This window comes from Stegostoma tigrinum, chromosome 19 (assembly GCF_030684315.1).
Source record: "Stegostoma tigrinum isolate sSteTig4 chromosome 19, sSteTig4.hap1, whole genome shotgun sequence".
In the NCBI taxonomy this organism is placed as follows: Eukaryota; Metazoa; Chordata; class Chondrichthyes; order Orectolobiformes; family Stegostomatidae; genus Stegostoma; species Stegostoma tigrinum.
This window is the reverse complement of record NC_081372.1, coordinates 31,118,673-31,140,175: the sequence shown is the minus strand read 5'-3', so window position 1 is coordinate 31,140,175 and position 21,503 is coordinate 31,118,673. Positions and strand designations below refer to the sequence as shown.

General features: G+C 39.6%; 1 protein-coding gene across 6 annotated transcripts in view; it reads left to right on the top strand.

The window, feature by feature from the left end:
• The window catches only part of LOC125461181 (zinc finger protein 512B), a 100,567-nt gene that overhangs the window by 37,059 nt on the left and 42,005 nt on the right, over positions 1 to 21,503 (top strand). For all 6 annotated transcript variants that reach the window (XM_048549659.2, XM_048549663.2, XM_048549658.2 and 3 more), the window contains exons 3-4: positions 9,139 to 9,218; positions 19,098 to 19,226. In XM_048549659.2, the coding sequence (XP_048405616.1) occupies positions 9,139 to 9,218; positions 19,098 to 19,226 (209 nt within the window). The remainder of the gene's footprint in view (positions 1 to 9,138; positions 9,219 to 19,097; positions 19,227 to 21,503) is intronic.

Genomic DNA, 21,503 nt, shown 5'->3' with positions numbered 1-21,503 from the left:
TCATACTGTGAACACAGCTGGCACTGAGAAGGTTGTATGACAATGTTGAACAATTCATGAGCTGGAAAGGGTTACGTTTGATTAATTGGCAGATGATCTGTGATTACGATTCTCTCTTCCTGCAGGTGTGTGCCTGCTACCCTGGCAGCTGCCACAATTCCTACATTCTAAAGAATTCTTTCATACCTGTGCACTTGAGGGTCTAGGCTGGTTACTGGTCAACAAGAGATGCCAACTGTGATCGGGTCCATGACACCATTGCATAACCTCCCAACTGATGCAGAGCACAGGCGCAATGGGGCCTCTGATGATGTAATTGTGCTGCATACGCTTGTCTAGGGAGCCTCCACTGTAGTCCAATGGTGTGCTACATAACACTGGTGTGCTATACTGTGCTAATCGGAGCAGGCAACAAGGTGATGTGTTAGTTGCTGAGGAACCAGGGAACTGGAGCAATCTATCAGGGCTTATGAACTCAAAAGTATTTTTTTTTTGACATTCTGTGTTGCTTTCAGAATATAACCTTGCTTTTTATTGTGATTTTGGCTGGACTTGCCTGGCAGTGCAACCTGGATGATTTACAGTATTCCCAGTTAGGCACTCATTTGCAGTTCATGTTTCTTTTGGTTTAATTTTTTTAAAAAGTTTGCTCCACAAGTTGCTGTTAGCAAGGTCAGTGGTGAAATACTTGCAAATGAAGCACAATTGCTTTCGTTCACTGTCTAAGCTAAACATCTGCTGACAAATTGATTTTAATCAGACAGGTCTGTAGTCAGACAATTAGTCATTGGCGCATTCACTTTCACGCTGCCTTGCTCCAGTGTGGCTACCTTTCTCCCTACAGCTTCTGTTAGTTCAGGGTTATTAGATTATGTTTGATTCTGTCATTAATTAGCAGTAGTTTGGTGAGGCATATGTAAATAATGACCTGCTCAGAGATAGTAGGAACTGCTGATGGTGGAGTCTGAGATAACTAGGTGAACAGCTGGATGAGCACAACAGGCCAGGCAGCATCAGAGGAGCAGAAAAGTTGACGTTTCTTTTTCCGAAGAAGGGTCCAGACCCAAAACATCAGCTCTCCTGCTCCCCTGATGCTGCCTGGCCTGCTGTATTCATAAATAAAATTATATAAGTATTTCATCATTAAAATCACCACAATCATAAAATCCAGTTAAATTTTTATGAATATATTAATTTCTTGTATTTTGTTTCATCTCCCTCTTTCACTCATTGTGCATAAGTATTTCTCATTAATACTGAGAAAAAAATTTCACCATCTAATACAAAAACCACAAAGATCTAATCTATTAAGATTACTTGGTGGTACAATATTAATCTTAGCTCAAAATCACAATGTTTCAGTCTTTGCTCAGATGTAAATGTGTAAAAATGTGGAATTATTTTATTTCATTTGCCTTGAAGAATTTATATATATGTAAATAATATATTCATACAATATTTCTAAGTTTGGATTTCGAAAAAGTGGCATATGGATTTTTTTTGTGCAGCATTTCCTTTATAAAAACAAGATCAGAGAGTTCTTCTGAAACAGAATCCAGTTTGCAGATGACTGCAAACTCCTTTGCATTGATGGAAATATGTTTATATTGTTAGGTTTACAGCAAGTAGTGTAAACATGTAAGACCATTAGATCTGTTTTCAGTTAAGAAAAATGTAGAATGAGCAATCTTTTGAATTCAGTTCAGAAGCAAGTTTTTCAATTCAGCCCAGAGGCACCAGTATTGTGCTCAGTATTAAGTTTAGTTTCTGTCCTAGAAGAATAATTCCGGGCAGTTCATATGGTGCTATAAGTTAATAAGTTACCTCAGCAGAAGGGTTCGTTTGTGAAACTGCCAAACCAGGGGAGTTTAGTTAGAAATCAGCAGTTTATTACAACAGAGAAACCTTAACTTTCAGATTTATAGAAAAGTTCATATCAGTGGATGTGGAAAGGTGTCATTAAATTGTCTTCACAGTCCAAGGCATATAACCCGTCAGGAGTAGTTTCTGAAGACGGGTCTAGGCCCGAAATGTCAGCTTTCCTGCTCCTCTGATGCTGTGTTCATCCAGCTCTACACCTTGTTATCTCTTAAACTGTCAGGAGTCAGTTAAGTAGAAGAATTGAATAGCGGTTATAATTTCTCTAGGTTTGAGTCTCTGTAAAAGATAGTGTCAGGAAACAGGTTGAAACTTTGCTTTGTTTTGTATTTTAAGATCATTCTAATTGTCACATATATTGGGATAGCTTGTTTTTTTTTCCTCTTTTTTGTAATAAAGTTGTTAAAGGAAGTGTGCAGTCATGTGTGAATATGCCTCAATGGCTGACTACCATGTTCACTAACTAAAAGAAAAAAATCATGCGATCTTTCAAGCCAGATATCATTCTGTGTCCAGTGGTTCCGTCAGCTGGGACTGTAATTCATTCTTCAAAGTACATGGTACATGACAGTACCACAAATTCCCTAATTTCAAGAGTCAGCAACCGAGGTTATTGTGAGAACATACTGCAAGCTTCAGGTCTGATGTAGATATTTTCTAATATACAGCTTCTTGGGTTTCTCTAAGTGAATCTCATATTCCCTATAATTAGGGGTGTACTTTTATTGCTTAACATTTATTTATACAACTGTGCAATCCAGAGTCAAATAAACTGCACTGACCTTTCTTTTCCTTGTGAACTGAATATCCTACTCTTGCATTTGTCCCCAGTGAGTTTCTCTTCTATCCCTGAAGACAAATCATTGAAAACTCTGTCTAATGAGAAAAGGCCAACTGTAAACTAGGATAAAAACTGAAAGAACTGCGGATGCTGTAAACCATGAACAAAACAAAGTTGCTGGAAAAGCTCAGCAGGTCTGGCAGCAACTGTGAAGGAAAAAAGAGTTAACGTTTTGCGTCTGGTGACACTTCATGTAGGAAACTAGGATACCCATTTTATATTACAAAAAAAATTGAAAAAAAAGTAATATGGAGTGTGAATTTATATCTCTTCCAAACAATTGTCAAAGATAGAAATTAATAAAGCACAAAACATTCTGCTTGTTAGCAGGCTGAGTTTTTTTTGTGTTGATTTAGTTTGTTCAAAATGAAATCTGTCCCAACTAGGCAGGGAGCCAAACATTTGTGCTCTGACCCTGCACGCAGTGCCGAGGAACTTGCCAGCCAAGCTGTCAAAAGAACCTGTTCCGGTTGTGGGCTCTTGAGTGCTGAACCCTTTCTGTTCATTATCTAAGTGAACCCATTTCAACATATGTGTGAGTTTTTCGTTGAAAGTCCTGGTGAGTCTCGCTGTCTGAAGGAAATGTTGTATGAAGTACTATTTCTCCACTCTGTTCCTATAGATCTAATTGACAAGCACCAAAATCTTGTATGTTTCATGAACTTAAATCTTTATTTTACTATTTTAGTATATGTATGTAACATATTTAAATGTAAGATCCTCACATTTTTCTTGGTCCAATAGTCAAAAATATTGAAAATGACAAAATAGAAAGGATATTGATGGCATTGCATTAAAGAGATCTTTTCTTTCATTGTTTTCCATTTCTTCATGGGATGCCGGCATTGCTGACTAGGCCAGCATTTATTGCCCATCACTAACTGTCCTTGAGAAGGTGGTAGTGAGCTGTCTTCTTGAACTACTATATAGCTGAGGGTAAATATATTTCAACAACAGGTCATTGGGATGTCTGGAAAAAAAGAGCTTTGCAGATGAAGATTGTACTTCTCTTCAATAATGATAAGAAATCTATTATGTCTAATCTTACTGTTTTCCTTATGAAATTAGAAGCACGGCAAATAAACAAAGAAATGAGCATCCAAGTTTTGAGAACCTGAATGCTGAGGACCGTGCCAATAAAAGTTACTCTTTACTCATTGTTACGCATTTTCCTATTCACCTATATGCCAGAGGGAAACTGGATAGTGGTAATTCTCAACATGAAGGTCAGACAGGTACCTGGTGACACCACTTGCTCTTCCAGGCCTCCATATTAGATGCCAGTCTCTAAAATCTAAGGGTATGCTCTGTGGGCTGTGACTGCTCACATCGCACGAGAGTGTGCCTCAGGGCTGTCTTAGTGGTCACTAATTTTGTGCCTATTTTGGATTCTCAGAGCAAATCTACCTTGCCTTCCCCTTTTGTACTTTACCCCCTCAACCAGAGCTTGAAGGTTAACAGTACCTCTGTCTTGCCTTGCTTTTTAGCACTGACACAAATGCAGGCAGCTTCTTGTGGCTGTCAGCCATCAGACTCAATTTCACAGTATTTTACCATGCTATGTCAATGTCACACCTGCAACATGTGCCAGCCATTTACACAGCAAATATAGTGCATTTGCTTCAACCAAATAGCCATGTCTGTGAGTTTGAGTAGTCTTTAGTCAGGAAAAAGAAGACGGCCTTCAGTAAAGGGGTACTGGCACTGTAAGTCGACAGCATCATCTGTTTTCAGTCCAGGGACTTGCACGTGGTCACTTGCCCATCTGGGGTAGTCAGGTACAGGGGTCCATAATTGTAAAGACTAGGGGGGTAAGCAATGGCCAGTCCTACAGGTCTAGTGCAACTAGTCCAGGGAATTGAGGTTGGTCAGTCGGGGACCTGCAGAAATGAATACATTCATTAATCCTTTGGGGCTGTTTCTTGAAGATGATGGGGGCGGGGTGGGTGGTGCGAGGTGGGGGGTCGGGCGGAGTGGGGTTAGGCTGCAGTCAGTCTTGAGGGAGTCCGTCCACTGACAGTTAATGGAATCTTATCGGGCCATTGTTATCAACTGTTATCAGCAAGTTATGGGGCTAGTGCATTACCATGTCAGAAATGAAAATGCACTCTGCCTGGGGGATTGGGGTGGAGTGATGATATGAACAGTTAAATATACTGACTTGGGAAATGGTGAAAGAATAAAGCTAATGGAATTGACAGGGAAAGCAACCAAGAAGGGAACATGAAGATCATTGAAGGTCACTTACATTGAGAGGCTGAGTTTATGCTTCACTTTGTTCCATCCATCCTCATCCAAATCACAAGTGAGCAGTGGAAATGAAAATTGCCAAACAAATCTGGAGTGTATGTAACTATTGTTTCAGTGAGGGAGAGATCTCCACTTGCATGTGATGTGAGACCCTTCAAAGCATAATAGCATTTGAACATATACCCACAAAGTACAGGTGAAAGACATTTACGATCACAAAATAGTGTATGTGTACCTTTTGCATTGGCCTACCAAAGGTCCTGGCCCCATGCACTCAACCATATCATGCAATATTATGAATCAATACCACTAATGGCTGTGAGGCACAAACAGTGTTTTGTGGCCGATGAAGATTCCTTTAGATTTCAAAGTAACAATCACCTTCCAAGGTCCCATAGCCAGCACAAGTTGCAGCAGCAACTCATTTCACATTTGGATCGTAAAGTCAGAGTGAATAAGGGAAGATGCTATATGCAACGGTGAGGATGTAAAGCCATGCACCTTGTTGAGAGGTGGATGCAGTAGCAAAGTTAGAGTATCAGATGGTAGAGAGAAGATGGCGGCTTGTACCCTCATGCAGCACAGGACCTTCTCGCAGCCTTCCTGGCTGTTCCTCCAAGTGCTGGTAATGGTACTAATTCACGTGGCAGTGTCAAACCAGGGTGACTGGATCTCGTGCCATGGACTTCTCTGACAGCCCTGAGGAAAGAGGAGAGCCTTTACACCACCCTGTCAATCGGGATCTCCAAGACCCTACAGACAAAGCATGGAACTTCTTTCTCTGTTTCTCATCTCCAGGACAATCTGCAGGGGCAGCTCCAAATTGGCAGTACTTGATCTGTGCACAACTGCAATCTAAATATGATACTGAAAATCCGGGGATATCCCAGTGAGTATTTAAGCCATTGTTGAGCAGGAGACAGTGTAAGTGGGATGTCATAGAAGCATGATTCATCACTACTGAGGTGAGCTGCAGAGAATAGCATGAGAAGGGTGAGAAAACCTGATAGGGCTCACAGAGGGAAACCCTCCATGAAATATCCCAAAATTGATACTTAGCTGATTGTTGGTAAAATTGATCCCTTGGACTGTTTCAGCCATGTGTGATTGTTTTACGATGTAACTTTAAGATGTAATATTTAATAAAGGTTCAGATTATATATATAATTCTAAAAAAAATAAGTAATTTAAAATGTTATTTTTGAAATTTTAATTAATATATTGGTTTATTCAGAATGTAGGAAATGTTATCAATGACAATACAATACAGTACTTACTACAAACACTTGGCTGCTGTTTTTCCAAGCAAGTACAATTGATGCAGTGATGACACTGTGCAATATATGAAATTGAACACAATATTCATGTAGAAATCATGGTCTTTAAAGATAAATGATTGTAGTTTGGGTCTAATCTTTGTTGTCAGCAATGTTCCCTCTATATACACAGATAGCAGCTGCCCACTTGAGATTTGGCTACTTTGCAGTTAAGCTAAGTATGTTGCTTGTGACTGGTCAGAACAGATTAATTATAACTATGCATGAAATGAACTTAACAGTAATTTAATCATATTCTTAAATACTTGTCCCTTGAGGGGAATCGACTCTCGGCAACCAGGAATATGAAATGTACAATTTTATATGTCACTGTCTCCTGTTGCTTAATCTGAGCAAATTTAGCATTTTTAATTGTCACACTTAATTAAAAAAAATCATTACACAATTGGCTTTCTCCTAATGACCTTCAGAGTTTCATTGCCTTATTTTCATATTTTGCACTAGATAGATTCTAGCAAAAATAGTTGTTTATGGATATTTGTGGCCTCAAATATTCATTGAAGATGCATCAGTAACAAACCTATAATTCTTCATTTCCTAATAAATAATTCCTTCTTGTCATTATTAAGTACTTTCCTGCTGCTTTACTGGTTTCCTCCATGTTACAACCTTTTATAAACATCATATATGAATAGGATTGTGCATTACTTATCAATTTACATCATTGTAGATCTGAGGGTTAGGATTGTTGTGACATAGTGGTAGTGTCTTCACCTCTAGCCCACAAGGTCAGAATACAAGTACCTGCCCCTAATGTATGTCATAAAATGACCATACAGATTGATTCAAATAACTCAATCTGAAGGGTAGAAAATGGCTAGAACTTTGTTTGGCCTGGGTTTAGGTAACATTGAATTTATTAAACATGTATTATACTGAATTTTGATGACCAACTGACCTTACTTTGTTTAAGAGGTATAATGTGATGAGACAGATATTGGATGAACCCTTGCATAATGTTGAAAATTACACTGAGAAATCTCAATTTGGATTTTGGACCATGATTCAAATTCCAGCATGACACTCAGCTCTCCTGAGCCTGTTAAGATTGCCTTCTTACGGCTCCACAATTCTTTTTTTCACCAAAGAAAAATGTTGTTTAAGGTTTGGTTTAAATGCATTTTTTTGGGAACAGAGCCTCTACACCACCCTGCCAGTCAGGATCTCCAAGGCCCTCCAAGCAAAGCATGGAGCTACTTTCTCTGATTCTCATCTCCAGGACAATCTGCGGGGGCAGCTCCAGATTGGCAGTCCTTGATTTGTGCACAACTGCATTCTAAATATGATACTGAAAATCCAGGGATATCCTAGTGAGTATTTAAGCCATTGTTGAGCAGGAGACAGTGTAAGTGGAATGTCATAGAAGCATGATTCATCACTACTGAGGTGAGCTGAGATGAGAGAGTGTGAGATCGACACCTGTATTGTGCCTTACTAGGGAATGGCAAAAGGGAGTAGTTTTCATTAAAAGCATGAGTGGAAAACATGTAGTAATGAAACAGTTAGTGGAAAAATAATGGGCAAGGGATGTACTAGGTATCGTTTACAGCCCAGGTCCAAATTAATACTCATTCCAGAATGATAGCTATGGGGAGGACTGTTGATTTACTTGATAAAAATGCTCATTAGCTCAAAAAACAGGAAGGTTTATTGAAAAGAGAATTTGCATTAATGTCAACTCTGATTATGAAAAATTAAACAGCCTTATGAGATATTTGTTAACTGAAGTCCTGATAACATTGAGATAAAGGTTTGAAAGAAGTTATAGGTCTAATTCATGGAGGGGAGCTGTGTTAGTATCCGTAGAGATGCTGAAATTCAGTTTAAGTCATATTTATATGTACCTGTTATGTATTCAAGGCTGCAACCATTATGTATGTGACTCACTAACCTCAGTGGGATTCCACCCAATATGACATGATTGGTTACATGTGACCTCCCTCTACCACCGAGACATTTAATGTTGCTTAGTGTGTAGATAGAAGATTGTTTATGCTTTGTATTGTGATGCCAGACGATTCAAATTTGAGTGTTATATCCTAATCACTGGTAGTTACATTTAGTATCAACATGTCTCAAAAATCTCAGCAGGGTTGCCAATCATTTTTAGTTGCAACTGGTGCATCCCAAATATGAATATGTTGACCCAAAATATTTTGTTGGTCTAAAAAAACCAATGTTATACCTAAACATTCAAGGGGCAGACAGTTACATCACAAAGACCAACTTTGTTTCCATCCAGTAGTAATACTTATACATTTTCCCGAATGTATCACTGGATGACACTCCCAAGCAGCTGAGGTTATTTGCTCTTTACTCACAAAATATTGCAGCAGTGTCAATTGTACCATTCATACAACTGCCCAACTTGACTGAGATTAGTGAACACAGGCCAGGATCAAAGCTGGAAACATCTTGTTTTATGTGCGTGTGTGGGAAGTGCATTCATCAATTGAATGATTTTTTGCTGTTATGGGAAATGTCAGAAACTGGTCGTAAACAGCAATCATATAAACATTTTAAAATGCTTACTTATTCTGTCAGTGGGGCATACAGTTCTTTAATTATCCAACAAACTGCTATCTTTATACCATCTAATTAATGCATAGTTTAAGATGTTAAAAGCCATCATGTCATACTTCCATTTATTTGAGTCAAGAAATGAATAAATGTCCTATGGTCCAACAATCTAAAAGGGTCAGTGGCTTATTCACTGAATCAGCAGATTGAGTCTGTCAGCAAATGTCTCCTGGGATGCCAATAAATATTTGTAGTGCAGTATTTGAGGCTAATGAAAATAAGTGTCTCAACATTGTTTTTTTTATTGTCTAGGACGTGCTGAAAGTGATAAAGTGGAAAACAGACAGAAAGGAAGACACAAATCAGAGGACCAAGAACTTAAGGAAATCCCAGTAGGTACTTTGAGCTATACTTGTATTGCAAATCTAAACATACACGTAAATATTTTGCTATTTGAGATCATTATGCTAACATTTTTGTAGATATAAATACAAATGCATGAAATTGTATTACTAATGATAATTATCACAATAATGTTAAGAGCATTACTTCATTTGAATATTATATAATATGTAGGTGGAGTGTTAGATAAAGGTCTTACATGCCAGCTGATGGGCTGCAAGAATCCCACGTTGCCTCTTTCCGGATTGATCCACTGCATCTTGTGCCACTCAGACACTTGACAAACCAGCAGTGAGTGAGCTAATCCAATGGATCAAGGACATCAGCAGCAGAACATCAAAAACACCTGACAGTTGATTAGAGGGCGGCCAAACAGAGCTAACTGAGATAAATCAAAGCAAAATGCTAATTTCGAAAGATTTTGTTCACTCTGGAACCTGAAATGGTTTTTCAGAGCTGATCCCAATTTTTTTCAGCTTGTCATTCCAGATAATGCAGAATTTAACAAAGTTATATTGTTACACAATGATATAATACAATGTTAACAACTTATACCCATAAAGAAGTATCTCTCAAGAAAGATAATGCTTAAATTGAAGGCAATTAAATTGACTGCTGAGTTCATGCAATGTTCATACAATAATGGAACCTCAAATACCCACTTCAATGAAGCAGACCACTAAGAATTCCCAAAATGTTCCATTAAACATAAAACAGAAAAATTACCTGGACAAAAGGAGAATAAACATTAGCAAATTATAAGTAACACAAGTATTATACAGTATGTAAGGAAAGAAAAACAATATTGACAGATAAGTGGACTGCTGTATAGTATGAGTGTAGATGCTAGATATTCTTGTGAGCAATTAATGGGATATTACACAAGCCAATGATGGAAATTCTCTGACAAAATACATTTAGCCTGAGTAAATGTTTTTCAGTTTCAAAGTGATTCGGTAGAATATTATTAAGCAATATGGTTTTCATCTCTGAGAATGTGATTTGTATACATAAGTGATGAATATGTTTATAGACTTGGATCCAAAACCGATGTGACTGAGTTTAGAAATTCTCCAACTACTTCTTTAACTTGTTAGTCTGGACCATGAGAATTCTCAGGAGACTAAACTTAAACAAAAAGATTGAAAATGAATTACAATGTATAATTTTTTGCAAACTGTTACCTTTCAGAAAGCTAGATGGCTAAAGATATAACTGGAACCAGTCCTTTCACACTCTTATAAGCATTATGTAGACAATTATAGATAACAAGCAATTGCCTCTAGCACCAATTACCTCTGTTATGAACTCGCAAACTGGGAGCTGAAGTAAGCCATTTGGCCTGTCAAGCCTGGTCTACCATTCAATAAGATAATGGCTGATCTGTTCATATTTCAGCTTGCACTTTCCCACCTTCCCTTGGTGATAATTGATTTCATTGCCTAACAAAATTCACTGCCTCTGCTTTAAAATATTTACTTATCCTGACTCCACTACCTTCTGAGGAAAAGACAAGGTTGCACAACCCACGAGAGAAAGACTTCTCATCTCTGTCCTAAAAAGGAGACCTCTGTTTTTAATAGTGCTCCTAGTTCCAGACTCACCCAAAAGAGGAAACATCCTTTCCACATTGACATTATGAAGATCATTCTGGATCATATGCGCTTCAGTCAAGCTACCACCCATGCTTCGAAAGTCCAGTTGAAACAAGCCCGCTTTGCCCCAGCTTTCCTCATAACTTTATTTTGGAGATAGTAGGAATTGCAGATGCTGGAGAATCTGAGATAATAACGTGTAGAGTTGGATGAACACAGCAGGCCACGCAGCACCAGAGGAGCAGGAAAGCTGACGTTTCGGGCCTATACCCTTCTTCATTTTCTGAAGAAGGGCCGAGGCCCGAAACGTCAGCTTTCCTGCTCCTATGATGCTGCTTGTTCTGCCACGTTCATCCAGCTCTACACCTTGTTATCTCTTTCCTCATAACTAACTCACTTACCTCTGTTATTAATCTAGGTAACCTTCTCTTGACTGCCTCCAACTTATTCATATCCTTCCTGAAATAAGAATACTAAAACTGTTCTAGTGTTTGTGCATTTTTCAGGGCACAAGTGAATCCTCAGTTAATATCCACTATCAACCTGCAATTAAATGCCATTAATATATAATTGATTGATATTGTGCAAGTTTAGCAGCAGTGGATCTGGAGTTTGTGTGCTGATTTTCTGTAGAAGTGAATCTCTTAATTTATTACTCAGTGTACTTCAAAACTCCATTGATGAAAATCTTAGTGCAAATCTGATGCACAAGAAGGAATGTGCTGGTGTATTCGGAAGTTAAGATACACAAAGGGAAGATCGATGCTGAGAAGAGGCCAGCAGAAAGTGGGATCAGCTTAGGTGTAGTTGGATGTGGTAATCATAGAGGTCTGCAGCACCAGAAAAGACTCTTTGACCTATAAATGTCAGTCATCAGGGCAGTTGTAGGTGCACGACAGCAGATGTTTGATGATTCTGGAAGATTGTCAAACATGACATTATAGCAGATCTCGATGTAGCATCAGCTACAAACAGTAGCAAGTCTATGTTCCCCATGCACCTTGCTGATGAGATTGTGACAAGACCCAAATCCGGTGTCACAACTTATAACTAAATACTGATGGAAAATGGAAATTTTACTTTCAAAATCAAAGAATGGAGAATGGGCATCTTATTTGAGATTTTATGCAGTTGAAATGTCACATGACCTTCCTTCTCAGCTGCCAATTTACATAAAACTTCACAAGGCTAGAAATTAACCTGTTTTTTGGACACGATAAAATACAAATGACCTTTTCGGACATTGGATTAAGAAGACATTAAAATGTAACATTTTTTTCTGTGATTTAATAGCTGCTGTTGTCTAAATACCTGTAGAATAAGGCAAACTGACACTGTGTATTTCTTGGCTGGCAGAAGGGAATTTCACAGAATGGTGGTGAGAAGGAACAAATCCATTCAAAAAGAGAGGCAAATGGTTGAAATCCAAATCCTATTGTGTCTCAATGCTCAAGCTGCCAGGGACCATTTGTGTGGATAATGAAAAGATGTGGTCTCAATCCAGTAATCAGGGCTAAGATACACTCAGTAACACATATTTTGGGAGCAACCTTGCTCGTTGGTCTGGAAGAAGAAGAGAATAAGAAGGAATACGCACAATATAGCAAAGGAAGGACCACACGATTAGGCAAAGAACAGGGCCTAACTTTTTAACTGATTTGATAAATTACGCTTGACCTTCTGGACAGCGCCTCGAATACACCTTGACTGGAGGTGATGCTGCTGGTCGTAAGCCACTACAAACTCTGCATTGCCATAAATGTCTAACCTCCACCTCTCCAGTGAAGACAAGATGAAATGATCAGGCTTGCAATGTTTGAAATCTCCATCTAGAAATACCCAAGTATAACAGTGAATGCTAGATCCTTTCAAAGACTTAGTGTGCACTCCCTCTTTTGTGCTCATCTTTTATTGTGTATAAGCAAGGCTGTGTGCATGTGTGAGTAGGTAATGTTGCAATTACATTTGGGTATTAAGAAATAAACATTTCTTCTATTTTTAAAACATACATGAAGGCCTGTCTTTAGTCTTTTCTTAAGAAACATAGCAATCAAGGAGTTAAATTATTTTATCTTTAAGGAACATCCATCTCTGGTCAACCAAGACAAAAAGGGAATCATCTGATCATCTTTCACCTGCCCATAAAAAAGGACATTAATTTTGGGTTGCGTCTAGATGCCAGAGAAAACCCAATGTGATAAGTCAGATTACACACTGAAAGCTAGCTTGATAGCTCTTGATAGAGCTATGCCTGCCTCTTTGTAGGTTATGTGAAACAGTCCCTCTTTCGCACCTACACTGGCCCAAAACCCCACCTCTTCCTCCGTTACATTGATGACCGTATTGGCACCACCTCATGCTCCCAAGAGGAGCTTGAACAGTTCACCCATTTCACCAACACCTTCCACCCCAACCTCAAGTTCAATTGGACCATCTCCAACACATCCCTTACCTTCCTGGACCTTTCTGTCTCCATCTCAGGCAACCACCTACAAACCGGTATCCATTTTAAGCCCACCGACTCCCACAGTTACCTGGAATACACCTCCTCTCACCCACCTTCCTGCAAAACTTCCATCCCCTATTCCCAATTCCTTCGCCTCCGCTGCATCTGCTCCCAGGATGAGGCATTTCACTCCCGCACATCCCAGATGTCCTCGTTCTTCAAGGACTGCAACATCCCCCCGCAGTGGTCGAGAACGCCTTCGGCCATGTCTCCCGCATTTCCCACACCTCATCCCTCACACCCTGCCCTCGCAATAACCCCCCAAAGGGAATCCCCCGAGTCCTCACATAACACCCCACCAACCTTCGCAAACAATGCATCATCCTCCGACACTTCCACCATCTACAATCCAACCCCACCACACAAGATATTTTTCCCACCCCACCCTTGTCTGCCTTCCGGAGAGACCACTGTCTCCGTGACTACCTTATCAGCTCCACACTCCCCTTCAACCCCACCACACCTGGCACTTTTCCCTGCAACTGCAGGAAGTGCTACACCTGCCCCCACACCACCTCCCTCACCCCATCCCAGGCCCCAAGATGACTTTCCACATCACCCAGATGTTCACTGCACATCTGCCAATGTAGTATACTGCATCCGCTGTACACGGTGTGGCTTCCTCTATGCTGGGGAAACCAAGCGGAGGCTTGGGGACCGCTTTGCAGAACACCGCAGCTTGGTTCGCAATAAACAACCGCACCTCCCAGTCGCGAACCATTTTAATTCCCCCTCCCATTCCTTAGACAACATGTCGATCCTGGGCCTCCTGCAGTGTCATAATGATGCCACCCAAAGGTTGCAGGAACAGCAACTCATATTCCGCTTGGGAACCCTGCAGCCAAATGGTACCAATGTGGATTTCACCAGCTTCAAAATCTCCCCATCCCCCACTGCATCCCAAAAACAGCCCAGCTTGTCCCCGTCTGCCTAACCTGTTCTTCCTGTCACCTATCACCTCCTCCCACCTCAAGCCACAACTCCATTTCCTACCTACTAACCTCATCCCGACCCTTGACCTGTCCATTCTCCCCAGACTGACCTATCCCCTCCCTACCTCCCCACCCATACTCTCCTCTGCACCTATCTTCTCCTCTATCTATCTTCAGTCGGCCTTCCCCTCTCTCCCTATTTATTTCAGAGTCCTCTCCCCAGCCCGCTTTTCTGATGAAGAGTCTAGGCCCAAAACCTCAGCTTTTGTGCTCCTAAGATGCTGCTTGGCCTGTTGTGTTCATCCAGCCCCACACTTTGTTATCTTGGATTCTCCAGCATCTGCAGTTCCCATTATCTTTGATAGATCTTATGTTTATTTTTATTTATTTTGTTAAAGTGGTGGTTAGTCACAGAGACATATTCACTCAAGGCTGCAAATTTCAACAAGAGAACATAAGTTTACTAATCAAAGAAGAAATTTACCAACAAACTCTAAACTATCTATAAATGTGCATAAGTTAGAATGATCTCAAAACACAACAGCTAAACAAAGTTAATAAAATGTGAGGCTGGATGAACACAGCAGGCCAAGCAGCATCTCAGGAGTTTGTGCTCCTGAGATGCTGCTTGGCCTGCTGTGTTCATCCAGCCTCACATTTTATTATCTTGGAATCTCCAGCATCTGCAGTTCCCATTATCTCTGAAGCTAAACAAAGTTTCCACCTTTCTCCTGGCAATATCTATTACAGAAACTCAAGCCCAGAGAAATTATACCTGTAATTCAGCTCTTGACAGTTCTATTTAACTGACTTCTGACAGTTTACTTGCCATTGACTATTGAAGACAATTCAATAGTCCTTTCCAAATTGGCTGACATAAACTCCTGTCAAATCTGAGAGTCTGAACTTACTCGATTCTAATAACCTGTAGATTTCTAACCAATTTTTCCTGGTTTGAAAGGTTCTCAGACTAAACCTTCTACTGAGGTAACTTGTTACATTAAATATCCTGAATCCTTTTGAGAGGCTAAACTTACTTATAATCTCAACACACAAATGTTCTAAACTGAAATGTTAAAAGATTGCTCAAAACAAATTCTTCTGAACTGAAGACAAAGCTAATGCCTTACATGTTAACATTACCTGTCGTATAGGCATCTTTCCAGTAATACCACAGTCACTTTCTCTTTGATGAAATGTTGGATTTAAACACTGTATCAGAAGGATTCTCTGACATTTATTTCAAAGAAAACCCTTCACAGAAGTAAACCGTTCCCTACTGCATCTGTTTTGACATCCAGATCAGAAAACCAGTATAAAGATATTATAGATAACAAAATGTGAGGCTGGATGAACACAGCAGGCCAAGCAGCATCTCAGGAGCACAAAAGTTGACGTTTCGGGCCTAGACCAGGTTTCGGGTCTAGGCCCGAAACGTCAGCTTTTGTGCTCCTGAGATGCTGCGTGGCCTGCTGTGCTCATCCAGCCTCACATTTTGTTATCTTGGATTCTCCAGCATCTGCAGTTCCCATTATCTCTAAAGATATTATACTTTACTTGCTTCATCATACCCCATCCCCCCAATAAGAATGAAAATGTATCCTAAAGAGGTATTTTCATTTCCAGCCTAAAAGCTCTTCTTAACACTATTTTTATGCTACATTAATAGTAATAATATACGTACCTTAAGCACACAATAAATGTACATATATTATTACTGTTAATGTAGCATAAAAATAGTTTACAGAAGTCCATTTGATTCACAGCATTCAAATTTTTTCACATTCTCTTGACCAACTGTTACAATTTTCTACAATATTGTACTTTTTAGATAAATGAATGATTTTTAAATGATATAGCTGGATTATTAAACTTTAGTAAAACAACCCTCAGTTCTTGTACAAAATTAAACAGATTACAGTCTCTATAAATAATAGTTTCTTCTGAGTTGTTGAATTTGAAAATTGATATGGAGCCAACATAGACTCAATGTCTTTTTCCACTGTTGAATGTTTCTTTTGACATGGAATCAGCTTCTTTGAAAAAACAACTGACAAGCCATTCAATTCCCATTTCATCATGTTGCAGTAAAAAGTCATTCACATTGAGGTTCACTTGTATCAACAGCCTGTTTGAATGGCTTCTTATAATTTGGTGCTGTTGACAGAACAGGTTTCAAGTTGTCAGATGTCCTCAGATTTTCTGTTGTTCGTTCAGAATTTGTACCTTTTTTCAATTAATTTGTCAAAGATGCCACTACAGCAGGGAAGTTAAAAATAAGAATAAAATCCCTTTATACTGATATATTACAGAACTTCATATTTCATCTTAGGTAAGGGAAAATCCAAAGTGTTCCTCAATTTCAGTTCTCTAGGTGTTACTTGACTATGACCCACAGTGTGAATCAAATAAGTCACTTTTGCTTTCTCCTAGCTTCTATCCAGATTTATACCAAATTGGCTCTTTGTAACCCATAAAATGGTTTACTCAAGTGGTATAAGATTAGATTAGATTTCCTACAGTGTGGAAACAGGTCCTTCGGCCCAACAAGTCCACACCGCAACTTGGAACATCCCACCCAGACCCATCCCCCGATAACCCACACACCCCTGAATACTATGGGCAATTTAGCATGGCCAATCCACCTAACCTGCACATCTTTGGACTGTGGGAGGAAGCCGGAGCACCCAGAGGAAACCCACACAGACATGGGGAGAATGTGCAAACTCCACACAGACAGTTACCTGAGGCTGGAATCGAACCCGGGTCCCTGGCGCTGTGAGGCTGCAGTGCTAACCACTGAGCCACTGTGCTGCCATGATGATATGCTTCCCAGATTATCAAATTGTCACTGTAGACAGCACAATTTTCTAGTCCTTCAGTTGCATTGTTGGTTTTGAAAATTGCAAAATTTCATTCTGAGACCTGACTTGACCAGTAGTAACATCAGCTAGGATCACAACAAGCACAGACTGTTGATCAGGATTTAAATTATTTGAGTTTAAGAAGGACCTATGCCTCTTTAAAAGAAATGGGTACATGCCCTGGACATAAAACAGGAGCACTGTATTTAAGTTTATTGCATAGATTGGGTTTTCAAAATGGCGTTAAATAGACTCATCGAGTCTAGCACAGAAACAGACCCTTTGGTCCAACTCACCCATACTGACCAGATATCATAAACTGATCTTGTCGTCATTTACCAGCAATTGGCCCATATCCCTCTAAACCCTTCCTATTCATGAACCCTTCCACATGCCTTTTAAGCATTTTAATTATACCAGCCTCCGCCATTTCTTCTGGCAGCTTGACCCATACATGTACCACCCTCTGCACGAAAAAGTTGCCCCTCAGGTCCCTTTTAAATCTTTCCCCTCTCACGTTAAAACTATGCCTTCCAGTTTGGACTCTCCTACTCTTGGAAAAAAAACTTTGGCTATTCATTCTGTCCATGTCCATCATGATTTTATAAACCTGTATATGACCTTCCCTCAGCCGCTGACACTCCAGAGAAAACAACCCCAGCCTATTCAGCCTCCCGCTATAGCTCAAGCTCTCCAACCCTGGCAGCATTGTTGTAAATATTCTAGGAGATGTATAGTAGATGATTTGACATATTTAGTTCATACTAAACTGAGACAGTCAGCTAATAAGTTGAAGGTAGAAATAAAAGAAGGATCTTATAAGAATTAGTTACTTAAAGATATTACCCAACATTAGAGAACTAGAAAAAGGGAAACTGAAATTGAGATATCACATCTGGAACTAGGTAAGATGTGGTTAGAAACAAAAACAAAAAAAAAACACAGAAGCAGAAGGGGAAATGAAAACAATTTGAACTGGAGGCAAAGGAGAGAGGAAGAAAAATGGAAAGATTTGTCTTACTCAAAGAGAAATAAAGAAACTTGAATTGGAAGAAAAAGAGAATAAAAGGGAAGGGAATGCAAAAAAAAGGAAAAGGAAATAGAACTTCAAAAATGCTTGAACTCCAAAAAGATGGAAAAATTAGCCAATATGACTTGGCCACAGAAAAGCTGAGAGTAAAGAAAAGAAAAAGAGGCAATAACTTACAGATTAGCCCTGATTCCTATGTGAGATTTGTGCAAATTATAAGTCTTTGCTTAGTGTCTAAATTTCCCGAAGATGGAGTCGAAAGAAAAAATAGCTGGGGAGACAAATTGGCCAAAGGATGTTCAGATTTAATGTTTAAGAGTGTTTTGACACTGTACAGCTATGAAATTATTTCGCAAAGTAATCCCTTTGCTGAGGTAACTTGTTTCATGATCCGCCTTCAATCTTTCTGCAAAAAAGACTAAACTCATTTCTAAATTCCACACCAGTACTCCTAAACCTGACAGTAGAAACATCTTTCCATTAACAACAGTGTGGCTGTAGCCACCAGCTCGCTAACAAAATGGAATGTTTAAAAAGTTGTTCCAGATTGACTCTCTAACCTTGGCCTTTTTTCTTGAAAGAAAACTCTTCACAGAAGTCATCAGCACCTTCCGGCTACTATTTTGACATCCAAATTTCAAAATGATACTTGTGTTTCATCCCTTTTGTTACAGTTGGAAAACTGGTAGAAATGATTTTTGCCTCAATTTGCTGACTTAACAATATAGGTATCCCAAAAAATATTGAATTGCAACACTAATAAACCTAACAATTAGACAAAGCACAGAGACTGCATTAAATAATAATAATGAAACCATCTAATATTTTGCGTAGCTTACCTTATCATCATCAAGCTTCAAACAGTTCTATTCAGCTGGCTTTTGCACCTGTGATTATTTCACACAAAACTTGTAGTTACTAATAAATCAATTCTCCTTCTAGGGAAGCGTGATGGCAAAATGGAAGGAAGAGTTCAAGATGCATTCTCGCGTTAAATGCCCTCGCTCTGGTTGCTGGCTGGAATTTCCTAGTATTTACGGATTGAAGTACCATTACCAGCGTTGTCAGAGTGTAAGAACTACTTTCTTATGGTAGATAATTTGTATAAAATAAATTTACTCTATGCTTAAGCAATCATGAATCATAAATGTACTGCCTTGAATTGATTTAATTTGATATATTGTTGTCGCATGTACCAAGATACAGTGAAATGTGTTGTTTTGTGTGTCAACCAGACAAGTCATACCTTACGTAAATATATCAGGATAATAGAACAGAATTCAGAATATAGTGTTACAGCTAGAAGGGAGGTGCAGAGAAAGGTCAACTTTAATATATGAGAGATAATAGGAACTGCAGATGCTGGAGAATCCGGGATGACAGAGTGTAGAGCTGGATGAACACAGCAGGCCAAGCAGCACCTTTGTGCTTCTAAGATACTGCTTGGCCTGCTATGTTCATCCAGCTCTACAATTTGTTATCTTTAATATATGAGAGGTCCCTTTTTAAGTTTGATAGCAGCAGAGAAGAAGCTGTTCTTAAATCTGTTGATCTGTGTTTTCAAACTTATGTAACTTCTGTCTGATTGAAAAGAGTGGAAGAGAGTGTAACTGAGTTGGGAAAGCTTATGCACTTTGCTGAATTTTCTTAGCCTTCTGAGGAAATAGATGCATTGATGTGCTTTCTTGACTGTAGCTTTGATGTGGATGGACTAGGACAGATTGTTGGTGATATTTATTCCCAGGAACTTGAAACTCTTGACCATCTCCACCTCAGCGCCATTGATACAGCCAAGTGCGTGCCCTCCACTCTGTTTCCCAAAGTCAATGACCAGCTCCTTCATTATGCTCACATTGAGGGAGAGATTGTTATCTGTACTCCATGCCACTAAGCTGTTTAAATGTTTCCTGTTCTCTGTCTTGCTGTTTGAGATCTGAGATCCAGTCTACCATGATGGTGTCATCAGCAAATTTGTAAATGGAGTTAGAGCTGAATTTGGCAACACAGTTGTGAGTGTACAAGGAGTATAGTAAGGGGCTGAGTATGCAGCCTTGCAGAGTACCAGTGTTGAGAGGATCGTTGTGGAAGGCCGTCTTGTCGCTTATTCTTACCAATTGCGGTCTGCAGGTCAGGAAGCCAAGGATCCAATTACAGAGAGGGGAGCAGAGTCCTGGGCCTTTGAGTTTGGAAATGAATTTTGTTGGAATTTTGTTGTTGCAAGAGCTAAAGTCAATAAAGAGGAGCCTGATGTAGGTGTCTGTGTTATCCAGATGTTCCAAGAATGAGTGTAGAGCTAGGGAGATGGCATCTGCTTGGACCTATTGCGACAGTAGGCAAATTGTAGTGGATCAAGGCAATCTGGGAGGCTGGAGTTGATGTGTGCAGTTACTAACCTCTGGAAGCACTTCATAATGAGGGATGTCAGAGCCACCAGGTGGTAGTAAATAAGGCACATTGATTTTTCTTTGGCACTGGGAGGATGTGGTCTTCTTGAAGCAGGTGGGTACCTGACATAGTGGTAAGAAGAGTTTAAAGATGTCTGCAGATACTCCCACCACCTGGTCCACTCAGGATCTGAGTGCATGGCCAGGGACAAGTGCATGGCTGGGGATTCATCCTCAAGAAGGCCGCTCTTGCGTCTGCAGCGGTGTCTGTGGGTAGAGCTGCACTGAGGCTGTTGGGGCAAGTGAGATCATTTCACTGACTTGCTGTTTGAAACCAGCATAGAATGTATAGAGCTCATCATAGAGGGATGCATTATTGTCAGTGACCCTACACGACTTTGTTTTGTAGCCTATTAAATCATGTAAGGCTTGCCACAGTTAATGTGTGTCATGCGGTTAGTCTGGGACTCTAGTTTAATCTCGTATTGTTTCTTGGCCACTCTGATAGTTTTGCAAAGATAGCGCCTAGATTTCCTGTACAGGTCAGGGTCACCTGCCTTGAACGCTTCAGAACTGGACTTTAGTAGGGAGTGGATATTTCAGTTCATCCATGGGTGTATGTAGGTTGGATATATATAAATTGTATATTGTATGTATTGAATTGTGTATAGATTGGATTGTACAAGAAGCAGAACTAAGACCAAGTAACTGTCAAATTTTCATACTTGAGTAATGATAATCTCAGTCTTGCATTAATGTCATATTCCTTTCATTTCAATTTTGAGGAAGCCATTAGAAAATTTATTTTAAATGGGAAATTTATTTTAAAAAGGAGTAACACTTGGCATTTAATACACACACACACACACACACACACACACACACACACACACACACACACACACACACACACACAGAATTGTTGCATAATTACATTGGCTGCTTAATGTAATCAGCATATTTT